General features: G+C 35.6%; 1 protein-coding gene across 1 annotated transcript in view; it reads right to left on the bottom strand.

Moving 5' to 3' along the window:
* LOC107755630 (proprotein convertase subtilisin/kexin type 6-like) overlaps positions 1-15894 on the bottom strand; it is a gene marked incomplete at its 3' end in the record, with an annotated part of 46699 nt that overhangs the window by 18911 nt on the left and 11894 nt on the right. The window contains exons 2-6 of the mRNA XM_016572520.1: positions 14582-14686; positions 9624-9734; positions 5394-5537; positions 3942-4018; positions 1334-1422 (exon numbers count right to left, since the gene is read on the bottom strand). Of these exons, the coding sequence (XP_016428006.1) occupies positions 1334-1422; positions 3942-4018; positions 5394-5537; positions 9624-9734; positions 14582-14686 (526 nt within the window). The remainder of the gene's footprint in view (positions 1-1333; positions 1423-3941; positions 4019-5393; positions 5538-9623; positions 9735-14581; positions 14687-15894) is intronic.

Raw genomic sequence — 15894 nt, 5'->3', positions numbered from 1 at the left:
GCTGTACACAAAGCAGCACTGCGCTCACAAACGCTGCTTTATCAGGCATTATAGACATGATGAAATGAAAATGAGACCAATCGGACCAATCAGCGCAGATTAGCGTCACGCAAAGGAGGACTTTGGAAAAATGAATCGTTAAACGAATCGTTTGGGAGTCGTTGAGCAAATAAGGTCAAAATAAATGCATATTATAAGACAATGGAAGTGTTTTTTGCCCTTGCATACATGTCAACCTGTTGTTGGGGACTGCCAAAACCAAAATATGAACCCTTCATTACCCATAATAGGGGCACTTTAAGTGAAGGGAAAGACCCTTTAGTGTTTAATGCTATTATGTTTGACATTTAAAAGATTTTCTGTTATGTTGAAGTTTTTGTGGTTTGTGCTGAAAAGTAAAAAGACTAAATGAAGGTAAACATTACATTGACTCTATTAACACATTATTTTTTAGAGTGTTCAACAGTCCAAATTAGTGCTTAAAATTATTAGTTTGTTAGAAAAATGTATAACATTTTAGCACCAGCTAAACAAACACCCTTAATATCTCAACTGTTGTGGATTTAAATATTGCTGAAGTGGGTCCACAAACAGTGTGGGTTATGAAATCATTCAAGTCTGAGAAACTCTAAAAGTCACATTTCACAACTTTCCTTCAAACTGCTGCCACAGGCTCCAGTGCCAGCGAGTAAAATGAATGAAAGCAAATGAATTCAACTCTCGCTTGGCTCCTAATAAACAGACTTTCATATGTAGCCCTATCCTCAGAGTTGCATCGCTGAACTTTATGCATTTGGCATATGGTGCGACTGGAACAACACTGACAGAAACCCCGCCAAGTCTGAGCAAAGGATGCATTTGTCAGTCCTGCCACCTGCGAGTACAATAAAGAAAAATTTGCATCTTTCAGCACAGCTGCGGGCCTGAACAAAACGGCCCCAGATGGCTGATGGCATATCATGATATCTGCTTTTTGATTAAAACTGATCAGCCTTTTCATAGGATTAATTGCTGATGAGCGCATGAATGTCGGGCAGTTCACTGTCCACTAAATTAATGAACTCTCCGAGCAGAGGCGGACAGGAGCGTGGGCATCTCGCTGCTTTAATCCTGTGCACACATGCAGAATAATCCTGTCTTATCTGCTCTGACTGCATCTGAAACCTGTTGCTTGATCAGGGTTTATCCACTTGCGGCAATTGTTCAGTTTTGCCGATCCGTGTGTGTGTTGAGTGTAGGCTGCAACGGGTCTCAAACTGAAATAGCATCTGACATTTCTGAGACAATAAGGCGAGCGGGAAAGTAAGCAGACTGTAAACAGACTCACGCGTACCTCCTATGCGGGCGTTGTAGGCAATACCCACAATGCAGTGCGAGTTGTTGGCTACAGCAGCGACTTCACCTGCGCATCGCGTTCCGTGCCTGAAAAGAAAAAAAAATGCAATCATAAATCTCACAAGATTTAATATTTGAGATATGTTAGTGTGTTTGAGCCTGAGTTTGATCAGAATTTTGAGTCTTTCTTTTCTATTATCTCCTTATTTTATTCTGACCTCTTCACACTGGTAATTAAAACTGTAAAAAGGCCAAAAAAAATACACTAAGACACTGCATCTGATTCAAGCCATAGTGATTTGCCTTATTGGCTACGACAGGGGTCTCCAAACTCATCCTGGAGGGCCTGCAGAGTTTAGCTCCAACTTGGGATATTTAATGTTTTTGAAAATATCTTATTCTCACCAAGCCTGCACTTATTTGATTAAAAATACACATTGTATTATTATTAATACAATATTATAACAATTTACAGTCTGGGTTTTTAGAGTTAAGTAAAACTTAAACCATAAAAATATTTAAAATATTAAATTTCAGCAAAGTTGACAAGGCAACAAAAAACTGAAACTGAAATACAAATTAATAAAAACTATATAGAAATATAAAAAAACTAATTAAAAATAAAAAATAAAATGGAAAATATAAAAATAAAAAACTAGCAAAAATATTAGATATTATAAATATATAAAAGTATCTCAATGATACTAAAATAACTATATATATATATATATATATAGTTATTCTGAGGAAAAAATTCTCATATTGTGAAATAATTTGATATCACCATATATATGCTCATCAAGACTGATTTTTTTTTTTTATATGGTAAACACTGTGCATTTTATTACAAAATACAGTAAAAGGGGTAATAATGTGAAATATTATTACAATTTAAAATAACTGTTTTCTATTTTAACATATTGTAAAATGTAATTTATTCCTTTGATACAAAGCTGATTTTTCAGAAGTCTTCAGTGTCACATGATCGTGCATTAACAAAGTAAATAGGGTGAACGAAATTTTGGTAACCAAAAGCGAAAACTTTGTTTCTGAAGGCACATTTTCAAACTGATATGCGAGTCGATCCTCCGTCCACACCGTCACTGCGGATCCAGGAGCACAGGAGCGCTGCCCGCTGCATTAGAAAGGCATTCATTGCATTTTTATCTTGTGCATTGTTCACTCGCTCTCGTTCGCTCTGTGCACTTCTTTACTAAAGTCTCTTTCAATAGTTTTTTTTTTTCCTGTCCTCACTCAATTAAGTTTCTGCTCCGGGAGGCACGTTCCACACTTCAAAAATGAATTGAACGTCGCATTGTTTTCCGGTTTCAAATGTCCTGATGAGTATTAACAAAACAGCGCTTTGAAGTTTTGCCTGAGCTCTTGGCAGAGTTCATTGGTAAACATGCAGAGAACAAGCATTAAATCAGGTCCTTATCAAAGACAGAGACGTTTTCAATTAAATCCACACCAGCCTCAATCCCACAGGATTGGATTGGTTTCAGTGCTTCGCCACAAAAGAAAGCCTCTTCATTCTTTGACATGCAAAACCACACGAGTCCAGCGTTACGCCTTTATTTGCATCGCTCCAAATATCACAGCTCTTGAAGATGCCAGAGTTTCAAAACATTGCTCTATTTATCATAGATCCATCTATTGCGGTCCAAAATAGCCAGCACCGTAATACACCCTAACAACCAGTGTTGGAGAAAGTTACTTTTAAAGGAACACTCCACTATTTTTGAAAATAGGCTTATTGGAAGTTACCTAGCTGGGACTATTTTCAGGCGCTGCGTAATATTATTGCGCCTGCTGCTCCCAAAGTTCCTTGATGCTAACGGTCTAATCAGATTCAATGATCTATGCTAAGCTACAGCTAAAAGTGCTACCGCCAGACCCGGAGATCGGCTGAATGGATTCGAAAACGGTAAAACTCAACAGTTTAACTCTAGCGGAGTTGGAAAATTTGCCTATTTTCAAAAATAGTGGAGTGTTCCTTTAAAAATAATGCATTACAATATTGCATTAATCCCTATCCCTAAAAAGCTAACTAATTGCGTTACTTAGTTACTTTTTAAGCGTTTCTTATCTGAAAAAGTGATTCTTTTTCTTGTAAATTAAAAAGTAATCCGTTACTTTATGAGTTACTTGAAAAAGTAATCTGTTTAAGTAACTCACGTTACTTGTAAATCATTAACCCAACACTGCTACCAACTACCTAACACTCTAGCAACTGCCTAGCAAGACTGATAAACCTACAAAACTTCAGATCTCTCTTCAAACTAACCAGTTATTTAACTACACAAAGCTTATGACCTTCAAAATTCAAATCAATCTTCCAGTTTTTTCAGCTTGCAGGTGAGACTCTGTGAAGCCAACAGTTCCAGTCTTCTGCTCAAAAATAACGCTGAGATTTTCCAAACTCACTTGCTTCCACACGAGATCATTATGAAATCCCACCGGGTTTATTAGAGAATCTCACTGCTTACAGGATGTGACGGCTTTCACTTACCCACTGCATGATCATTCAGAGCCAGACACACATGTGTTTGCAGCAAATGAGGTGCGTTTAATACAAGAGTAGTTTTGAGGACATCAGGACTCACTTGTTCTCATTGCTGAAGTCGTATCGTGGGGTCGGGTCGTAGTCGTTTCCGTTCACATCGTAGCTCGCCAGCTGGTCCTAAATAACGCACAAACACACAAATAAATCTTCTGAGGAATTAGAGTGAAATTAACATTTCGTTTTCCACTCTAGTGATCTACAGTGCTAAAATATGTAACAAACAATTATTTAAAAAATCATACTGTGTTGAGCAGTGCTAATATTGTTAACTAAAACTGAAAATATTAAAAACATTTACGTGAAGTGAAAAAAAATGTTATCGGAAAAAAATAAAAAGCTTTCAGTTGTACTGTCAGTAAATATCAGACTGAATAAAAAGTTGTGTAAAAATTGCTAGTAAGTTTCACCAATAATTACAAAAAATGGCAAGTAACACATTGAATTAAATGCGAACATTTTTAATAAAAATAGTGAATAATTGGTGTAAAAATTGCTAGTAAGTTTCACCAATAATTTAAAAAATGGCAAGTAACACATTGAATTAAATGTGAAAATTTTTAATAAACATAGTGAATAATTGGTGTAAAATTGGTGTAAAATTGCTAGTAAATTTCACTAATAATTACAAAAAAACAGCAAGTAACGCATTGAATTACATTTATTTAATTGAAATTTTGAAGTAAAAATAGTGAAATAGTATTTTTTTTGTTGTAAAACCTACTCCAATAATCTGTCTTATTTACATCTTTGAAAAATAATTTTTTACAGTGTAGTTGCCAAGGAAATATTTGTAATTTTTGCTTAATTTAAGTTAAAGCTGAAACAGAAAATAACAAATATAAAACTGAAATAAAATTAAAAACTATATAGACATTTAAAAAATGGAAAATACAGCATAAGAATATTAAGAAATAATAAAAAAGACTATCATACTATATTCATGATACAAAAAATAATACTCAAGACACCCCAGGTGAATAGGTTAAAACTAAAAATCAATAATACATAAAAATGAACTAATAATAAATTAACGAACTTAATCACAATCTTATTTCTGATTGACTTCATTAAGAATTGCAAACATTTTTTATTACAACTTTTCTGAGATCTTATGTTTAAATATGCAAATGATGTATTATCTATTTAAATATGCATGTATTTGCATACATCCCCAGAACAGAAACCTGAACATTGGATAAAGCCAGATTTAAAATTCTTGTTTCATTTTGTTCACCTTTTTAGAAAACAGATTTTAAATATATCTATATAATTGAAATCTACAGACAAAAAAAACAAATTATAAAGTATAATAAAATAAACACTTAAAAGTGTATTTTGGGTGTTTTCTTTCTACTAGTCTGAAAGAAGACAATTTATGAAAATCTGAAAATCTCAACAATTGACCAGTGTTTCTGCTCTAGTGTCTTGCCATAATAAAATGCATTTACAGCAATAATGCATGACCTGCAACAGAAGATCAAGATAATCTCACATAATTCTGCGCCAGATCCGGATGGTTCCTCTCAATACCGTCGTCCAAGATGGTGACGACCACATTTCGACCGGTGTAGCCTCTCTGCCACGCCGCAAGGATATTCATTTCTGAACGGCAGCGGCTGTTTTTATCACTACAGTGCTGCAAAACAGTAAGAAGTCATCAACGTACCTTCACTTGCTATCAGTTTCAGGCACACGCTTTTGACTTTGAAAACAGGAAACATTGGAAGACAATTAGGCTGAAGCGATATTCTCGGCTCTCCAGAAACACAAGCCTTTATTACTTCAGTAACCTTATGGCTCAATCCGTCTGAGAGGAGATATGTCATAACAAGCGGCCGCGTGACCCTGTAAATTAAACGGGTAGATTCATGTTTATTCAGCAGCAGAGGTTTGCGTGTCCTTGAGGGTCTCATTTATGATTCTTTTCAACGTCGTCTTTGAGGACACGATCAACAAAGACGTCCCAGTGCGAAGTCAACATCAGAGGACGGATTGGAAACAGTCTCAGATTCCTTTGTGCTGGAATATTAATCATACGAGTGCAAATAAACACAGAATATGCTTTAATAATGTCTGAAAACATTGGCTCTAATGGATTAACCATTAATCGTCTAGTGTTTGATACTGATATATGGAGACCAAAAGGATTTGCATAAAATTGACAAGGTCTACAGTTCTTCAAAGACACTTTGGAGGGGAAAAAAATGATAAAAGAGCAACAGTTTACAAGGATCAAGCCGACTCTTCGATCAGTAATCAATGTGAAGCTTGTTGAATAGGAGCAGAAGTACAGTGCAAACAAACAATCATTATAGAGTGAAGAAGGACAATTCATGAAGCTACTTTTGCCTGTAAGTGTGTGTGTGTGTGTGTGTGTCTGTGTGTATGTGTGTGTGTGTGTGTGTGTGTATTTGTTCTTTTAGGGCTTGACTTGGAAAGCTCAGATTCAAGCTCAGAGAAAAGATTTATATTCAGTAAACAGGCTGTTCTGCCTCTGCTTTCTGATTTTATGAATCATTTAACCCCCATCTTGGTTCCACAATCATCATACAGCAGATGCAGTTTAAAATAGGACATAAATAAATAACTGAATCTGAGTCGATTCATTGAATCAGAACTGATTCACAGATTTTCTTCTATTTTTTTTTTTACCTGTTTGCTCTCAGTAAACCAGACTAATAAAGAGTAAACAGCACAGAATGAAGACAAGCGATAGAAAAAGAGGAATTCAGGAGGCTGTGTGTCAAATTTTAACTAATTCTAACTTTACAGTAATCAGTCAGTGTCAACTATAGGTCAGTGACAGACGTAATGACAGAGACATTAAACAAACAAAATATTGACATCTAAAGCCACTTATGTGTATTGTCTATAGCAGGGGTTTTCAACCTTTTTCAACCCCAGGGGGGCGCGAGCACCTGTCAAGGGGGGCGCCAGCATCAGTTAATTCAGATACGTTCCCTTGAGAATTTATGAATATGATTTAACAAATCTTTAGCCATCCACTAGGGGGCTATCTGACTCCCACTGCTAGTCGACAGTTAGAGCAGAGTTGTCATATACCAATGGCTGTCTTGACAAGTATCCTTGTAAGCACAGTCGGTTGTTTTAAGTGAATGTAAACAGTAAAGAAAATATCAAATGTACATCAGTATAACGGATCCGTGCATTTCTTATGTAAATAATGTTAATCAAAAAGAGCAAAAGAAAAATTGTTCACTGCTTTAATAGCTATAATGGATATCTGAAGTGTTGGATGTTCGGGGGGGGCGTGAGTGACAGTCGGAAACGGTGATGGGAGCGCGCATGTCCTAAAAGGTTGCAAACCCCTGGTCTATAGCAGGGCTGTCAAACTCAATTCCTGGAGGGCCGGAGCCCTGCAGAGTTTTGTTCCAACACTGCTGCAACACACATAGTTTACAAATAAGTCTGCAGGACATGATTAGTTGGATCAGGTGTGTTTAATTAGGGTTGAATCTCCGGCCCTCCAGGAATTGAGTTTGACACCCCTGGTCTATAGAGTGCAGGAATGAGTCCTAAAACCTGGACGTAAAATGCATCAGTAATACTTCCTTGTGATTTTTCAAAGCTTATACTTGTCAGTTGCTAACAAGAGTTTAAATGGACTACAGAGGTTGTCGGGGACATTAAATGTCCTCACACTGAACACGAAAACTCACTCGTCCGCTTTTACAGCCTAGTTGTGTTCATTCTTGCACTTTTGCAAGCTATTCTACAACAAACTTTCCTACTTTTATCACTTTTATCAGTTTATCAAGCTGTAGACAAAAACATATATTTAACATATCACACAATGAGTTGGATTTTAAAGCATTAGAGTTCCTGGAGGCACATTTAGGCTCAAAGAAAACCTATCCAAAAGAGATGCATGTATACAAGATCTGAATTTTCTCCAAAATAAAGCAACATAATAATGCAATCAGATTCATCCACAATAGCACAAAAAAAGAGCACAGTGGATCCTATGGAAGTCAGTTTCCAAATAAAAACGATAACACTTTACAATAAGGTTCATTAATTAACATTAGTCAACTACTTTAGTTAATATGAACTAAGAATGAACAGTAATTCAACAGCATTTATTAATGTTAGTTAATGTTAATTTCAACATTTACTAATGCATTATTAAAATCAAAAGTTGTGCTTGTTAACATTAGTTAATGCACTGTGAATTAACATGAACTAACTATGAACAACTGTATTTTCAGTAACTAACATGAACAAAGATTAATAAAAACTGTAATAAATGTATTGTTCATTGTTCGTTCATGTTAGTTAATATTTAACTAACATTAACTAATGGGACCTTATTGTAAAGTGTTACCATAAAAACCAATAAAAAGACTGTTTATCTCGCAATTTTGAGTTTTTGTCTCATAATTCTGAATTTATATCTCGCAATTGTGAGATTTTTCTCAGATTTCTGAGTTTATATCTTTCAATTCTGCTTTTTTGTTTCCACCACAGAATAAAAAAATAAAAAGGGTAGTTGCAACTTTATCTCACTATTATATTTATTTTCACAATTGCAAGTTTATATCTCACAAATCTGCGTTTAAATTTCACAATTCAGACTTTTTTCAGAGATACAGTGGGTACGGAAAGTATTCAGACCCCAGGATTTGCAAGGAGGAATGGCAGAGGATCCCCAAGTCCAGGTGTGAAAAACTTGTTGCATCTTTCCCAAAAAGACTCATGGCTGTATTAGATCAAGAGGGTGCTTCTACTAAATACTGAGCATTTTTCAGTTTTTCTTTTTTAATAAATTTGCAAAAATGTCAACAATTCTGTGTTTTTCTGTCAATGTGGGGTGCTGTGTGTACATTAATGAGGAAAAAAAATTAACTTAAATGATTTTAGCAAATGGCTGCAATATAACAAAGAGTGAAAAATTTAAGGGGGTCTGAATACTTTCCGTACCCACTGTATAAACTCAGAACTGCGAGATAAAATAAAAAGAGATAAAAAGTTGCAAGTTACATTTTTATCCCATGGTAGAAACATCTTCCATATCAGGAAACGTGTTTTTTAAATACAGATTGAAAGAGTTATCAGAAGCTGTTGTCTGGTGATGTAAAAGTCATGCAATCATGGAGTACTTTGTTTATAACCTAACTTTAGCTTTTTACTTCTGACGGTTGTATTTAGGCTTCAAAATGCATAAAAGTTGTTCATTTATGAAGATTTTCTTAATGAACAAAACTTTCAAGAATCATAAACTGTGGTTGGTCACAGAGCTTATTTTCTGAAATAGCATTGGCTTGTTGAGGGAATTCTTGATTCTTGAACAACTATGTAAAATGATGCTTATGACTGTAATTTGGCCTGATGGATGCCAGCGTTAGCGTTATTGTTCGTTAATTTCCTCCCGACATCACCGAACCTACAATATAAATTCATTTGTGATTCAAAGGCATCAAGCTTGTTAGGGAAACAACTGATGCACATACACTGCTACTACACAGATCGGTTTTTATGAGGCAAGAGCAGCGGAAACAGCCCTGCTATAAAATAAATAAAACAACAGGAGCTACACAAACGAGCTGGTTTAATGAAGCGCAAATCACTGGCCCTTTTCTCTAGGAGTCACTGGAAACGCCAACGATTCATTTGCTAAATATCTTCATTTGAAAAAAAGGGTCAAAAGTAAAGACAGCGCAGATATGAAATACAGGACTGAATGTGTGAAATATCTACTAACAATGTACCACATGTTGGACCATTTGGGATCGTTGAAGTGGATGTAGCTCGGGTCGCTCCTGGCGTGACGTTTGACTCGCGTCTTCACCAGCTGCTGCTGCACCCAGTCAACCTGCAGAAAGAGCCCAGGTTACACTGACTCACATCAAAGAATAAACAGTTTCGGCTCACCTTCATGCACATAAACACGGCTGTGAAACGTGCGGCCTGTATTTAGTCACGCTCTAGCTTTTCCATTACATGAGGCTTATGAAGTCATGGAGAAACAAATGGGAATACAGTACTCCGAGGTATGCTTCCCCAAATCCAGCCTGAGGAAAAAATATAGTCACATCATCCAAAATATTGAGACTTGTCGGAAGGAGGGACTTTGTAGAAAACGAAGCGTTTGAGGGAGGCGGGGCATAGAGGACCTACAATAATGTACAGTATTTGAAAAATAATGTGTTTTTTGAACATTAAAGCATGTCAACATATTCTGTTACACCAAATACACAAAATAATGATCTTTAAAAAATCATCATATGACCCCTTTAATAATTCCATTTCATGAAACACAAGACAAATTATAAGTCTGTTCACTTAGGAAAGTAGTAGCACACCTCAAGAAGTCATGATTCAGGGAATCATTAATGTCATCTACACTAAAGTTTTTGAAAGGAGTTTCTTATGCTCATTTATTTGATTAAAAATACAGTAAAAATAGTAAAATTATGAAATATTATTACATTTTGATATAACTGTTTTCTATTTGAATAAATTGTAAAATATAATTTATTCCTGTGATCAAAGCTGTATTTTCAGCATAATTACTCTTCAGTGTTCAGTGTCACATGATCCTTCAGAAATCATTCTAATATGCTGATTTGCTGCTCAAGAAACATTCTATTATTATCAGTGTTGAAACAATTGTGCTGCTTCAGATTTTTGCGGAAACCATGATTTTTTTTTCAGGATTCTTTGATTATTAGAAAGTTCAAAAGAACGGTATTTATTTTAAATAGATTTTTGTAACAATGTAAAAGTCTTTACTGTCACTTTTGAACAATTTTTCAATGCATTGCATAAATAAAAGTATTTCCTTCCAACAAATCTTACAAACTTCTTAATAGTAGTGTGTATGATGAATACTTTTAGGTGTTTGCTCTGCTAAGTATGAGCTATTTCATTCATAATCATTACATTTGGGTAGTGGAATCATATTTCATCTTGAATACTTAATATAAACCAACAATGAATGTGTGTGTGCTGTGCTAGTCTAAAAAAATGTGCATTTCATACTGATTAGTGCAGCACTGGGCACATCCTATCTAGATCTCTCTATCATTCCCTTAAAATGCATCATCTGTTGTAAATAAGGGATGTGCACTAGTCTTCTAATTAGAAAAGTGACCCAGCCATTCCTGTAGATTTATCTGTCCCTGCAGCAATGCCTGAATTCATGGTTCCCCTCAGAAGAGCTTAACTTTAGAATCACTAGCGCATACGCTTTCTTGCTTTCATTAAAAAGGTCCAGAGGGAAATGTAATGAAAATCACATTCTGCAATAATTACGTTTTTCTCTGTTACAGTCCTAGTGCTATAAATGCATGGATTGAGTTGGGAATCAAGTACATGTTCTTACTCAAAATATGTTCTATGAAATAAATCAATAAAACAACAAACAGAACCGAATGATTTTCATGACATTTGGTTCCATTAAAGATCCTTGAATCTTTGGATCATACTGAAAAACTCCTGATCCACTAATGAATCTCCAGCGAGCTGTTTGGAGGCTGTATTGAATGTGATGAGAGAAAATAAACAGACAACTCATCTAAACCATCTGCATGACCAACTGCTGTTGACCATTGTTGAATCAGGCAAATGATGAACAAGTGACTCCTATGAGCCGGTTCTTTTGAATCAATCAGCCGAAAACACTCAAAAACATGAGTTACTGGTTTGAATCGGTCGAATAACTCTCGCATTCACTCACGGATTCAGAAGAATCGGTTATTAACTTGTTCAGATATATAGTTAGGATGTATAATAATTAGCACTAAAAGACATTAAAAATTGAAGTAAAAAATATCAATGGTAACATAGTTATTTCAAACCTAATTAAAGTATGGAAACAAATCAAGGTACATTTGAAAATTCCAGATTTATATCTAGATACCCATATCTGTAATAATCATGCTTTTCCTCATGTGGGATGAGTGTTTGAGGGACCTGGACTGTTTTATTACTCCCGAGATGCCTGCTGTCGGGAAGAGATAATCTTAGCAGGAGAGGGCCGCTTTCCAAACCCTGGAAACAGCTTGACTTTGAATGCCTGGCTGCTCTGTCAAATGAAGTCTTGGACAAACACGGCTGCTCGTCATATTGATGCGTCCAGGACCGATGTGATTTAACGTGCAAGATGGAGAGGCTGAACAGCCATGTGAAAAGTAGGGAGGGCACAATTGTAACAGAACTTAACAGCTTGGCTCATGAATATTCATTGAGCAGTCTTAATTAATATTCAACAGCAGTCTTGGTTCTCCTACCTGATTTGCTGAAAGGCATACAATGGTAAATAGACACTAGATTGAGTAGGATTGTAAAATAGTTTACATTTATTAAAATAGTTTGAAATAGTTTGTATATGTGACTAACTACAATTTTGCCCTTAGTAAAGTCTAAAAAAAATTACCTAAAAATTGTCCTCCATATAATGGTTGCTACAGCTCCTAGGAAATGTTATTATAGTTTAGAAGATTTTACTAGTTTTATTCTATTTTGCATTTTTAGTTTCAGTTTTTAGTTCATTTCGATGATGCATAATCCAGTCCATCAAGTTGGGAATGCAACACAAATGCAACCAATTAAATTTATATTTATGCTTTTAGCAGACGCTTTTATCCAAAGCGACTTACAAAAGAGGAATAAAGCAAGTACTCAAACAGTAATATTTATAATACAAAATGGCAGATTTATTAGACAACTAGATTATGATTGCAGCATTATCTTGCATTTTTGTGTTAAAAAAAAATTTACTTGGGGGGGGGGGTCTGATTAATAGGTGTTCAGCTGCACATTTTTAATATTTTGAATGAATGCAGTTGAAGACAGTATTAATAAAAAATAAAAAAAAATCCAAAAAACAATATTACAACAATAGAAAATAATATAACTGGTATGTTGTCAAAGCATGAAAGAATAATATAAAATCTTTAAAATACAAATGTAATCAGTGACAGTATGCAAGCATCTGTGTGTCTAAAACAATTCTGTATTTTCAGTGAAGCAGAATTATGAATATTTCTATACTGGTGTCACCATTGCCTTATGCAAATCCACACAAAAAAATCCAGCAAATATCTACATTTTTTCAAAAGTTGCAACCAATTTAAATTATTTTGGGCCTGCAAAAATCTGGTGGGGCTGAAAAAGTTATATAAATATAACGTTTTTTTTTTTTTTTTGTAATTACTTTCCATAAAGATTCAGATATAGTTTTACGGTGGTGAATTTCGGTCATTGTACATGGTGGTGGGAGGGGGGTCCATCTGTGCTATTGCTTAATTATGCAAAGTCACCCTGTACAGCGTTGAAAAAAATCAGACTGCAAGATACCATTAAAAATGATACGTAACATGAAAAATTATGCCATAACTCAACCCCAAAATTACAAATGAGGCCTCTTAGATAATAGGTGAACTGAATTTGTCAAATGTTTACATGACTACCTGAATACTCATCCACATCTTTAGTTTTAGTCTGTTTTATTCCTTATGACACATTGTGCCTTCTGTCCGTGATGACGCATCAGAAACTGCACCATACTGAAAATAATACCACTAAAGTCAAAGTTAAAGTTTTAATTTTTTTCAGATTCACTACAACACAGCATACTGCAGGACATGCGGACAATGAAACATGCTATGAATGCACCACTGCTGCCACATTCAGCTGTAAATTTTTAACTACCATCCCTCCGGCATCAGCGGGTGTTTATGATTCAGCAGCACAGACTCAGATCGTGTGTCAGATGGCCTGCACAGTGCCAAGTTTATGCATACAATTTTTGAAATATATTCAATAGTTTTGTTTGAGGCCATTTAGATCAACTAAATGAGACTTTTCATGAAGACAGCAGCTGCAAACTACCATTTTAAGTTTTGTTTTAGTTACAATACCGTACAGTATTATTAAAAAGTTTGGGTCAGTAAGATTTTTTAAAATGTTTTTAAAAGAAGTCTCTGATGCTCACCAAAGCTGCATTTATTTGATGTAGATGAGTTTGTTTCTTCATGGGACCAGATTTGGAGAAATGTAGCATTTCATCACTTGCTCACCAATGGATCCTCTGCATTGAATGGGTGCCGTCAGAATGAGAGTCCAAACAGCTGATAAAAACATCACAATAGAGAAAAGCTGCATGTTTGTAAAAATTCAATTTCATCATCAAAATATTAGTCCACAATGAATAATAATGCTTTCTCCAGTGAAAAGGTCCTTCTCCTGTTGTCCTCTCACATCAAAATCATATTTGTTTAGAACTGTTTTGGACTATTTTCACTTGTAAACGGTGCTTGATCTGTGCATATTTCACTCCTGATTCAGATGAGATAACTTTTTCAACTGGAAGACTGAATGATGGATTTGTTTCTTACAAACACACAGCTTTTCCCTTCACAAGATGTTAATTGATGGACTGGAGTGGTGTGGATTGCTTTTGGATTATTGTGATGTTTTTATCAGCTGTTTGGACTCTCATTCTGACGGCACCCATTCACTGCAGAGGATCCATTGGTGAGCAAGTGATGCAATGCTACATTTCTCCAAATCTGTTCCCATGAAGAAACAAACTCATCTATATCTTGGATGGCCTGAGGGTGAGTACATTTTGAGCAAATTTTCATTTTTGGGTGCACTGTTGCTTTAACTTGTTTGTTTGGTGATGGTAATGTGGCCACAGGAGGGAAGGCTTACCTTCGGGTCCATGTGAATGAAGCTGTGAGCGCCTCTGGTGGCAAAGGTGGATCTGCGGACCACCCTGCTGTGATGGAAATGGTAATGGTGCTCCAGTCCTCCTATCTACAGAACAAACAACCATGAAAAACAGCAAGGGAAATCACAGTCGCACATTTGAGAAAGGCATGAAATAAACTTTTATCAGACAGCTTTGGTGGACAGAAATTGCATCTTGGCAGGGACTCGACAACCCAAAAAGAACCAATATCAACACAGACTCCAGTATAAAACCTTCATGCACATGGATTGCTATTCAAACCTCATAAAACGCCAAAGTGAATCTCGGTAGAATGGACATATGGCACACAGTGGGTGGTACCATGGAAGGTGAAATCTAGCTGGCACATGCCTACTGCCCTCAAGATCTGACTGTGATACACTGCACATCTATCACACACAGCTACTTCTGAGACAAATAGTTACAGGGATAGTTCAGTATTTACTCACTCTCATGTTGTTCCAAACCTGCATGCTGTTGACTTGTCAATGAAAGTCATTTTATTTTGATGGCTTTGCATGAGGAACAGACACAAATGTAATTACTTAAATGTCATAATTACAACTACCATTCTCCTTCCAACATATTTAAACTGTCACATCATGATTCTAAATGCATTTTAGCGACCATGACATCAAACTTGGAAAAAATTTGAATCGGAATTTTGGAACTCTGGTGGAACATTTCGATGAATAAAGACAGAATATATTGACATTGTATATAACTTGTATGTACTACTTAAAGCAACTGTATGTAATTTGTTTCTTTTTACCTTGAAATATCAACTTCAACATCATTCTGATGGTACACTGATTTCTAATAAAGCATGTATAATAGGGTAAATCCTGTATAGTGATTTATCCTATATAGTGCTTGCATAAAGCAAGTAGTGCATACACTTGTAGCTGTTATGTATCTTTGTAAGTCATTGTAAGCCCTCTTTTGAGGCACGCGCAAGCGCACGAACACACAAATTTTTGTAATATCACACATAAAATTATCATATCACTAAAATTTTTGCTTTGAGATATGTATAGACTCTTTAAACCACAAACAAAAAAACAGGCATTAGCCAATCAAGTGCTCAGGTTTGTTGGCCCACATGTTTTTAGAGGTTGTGGTTTCATGGAAAGGAAGTGTGGGTCGTCTAATTTACTGGTAGTTGCTAATGCCGTGATCCAGACAAGTTGGAAGTGGGAATACTCAGGCTGAAATTTCCCATTTCCAACCTTTAAAAATATTTGGAACTCAGAACTCTTCCACCTTCACCTGA

This window comes from Sinocyclocheilus rhinocerous, unplaced genomic scaffold (genome assembly GCF_001515625.1).
Source record: "Sinocyclocheilus rhinocerous isolate Xijiao unplaced genomic scaffold, SAMN03320098_v1.1 scaffold3186, whole genome shotgun sequence".
Classification (NCBI taxonomy): domain Eukaryota; kingdom Metazoa; phylum Chordata; class Actinopteri; order Cypriniformes; family Cyprinidae; genus Sinocyclocheilus; species Sinocyclocheilus rhinocerous.
Note: the sequence above shows the minus strand (reverse complement) of the source record. Positions and strands in the feature narration are given on the sequence as shown.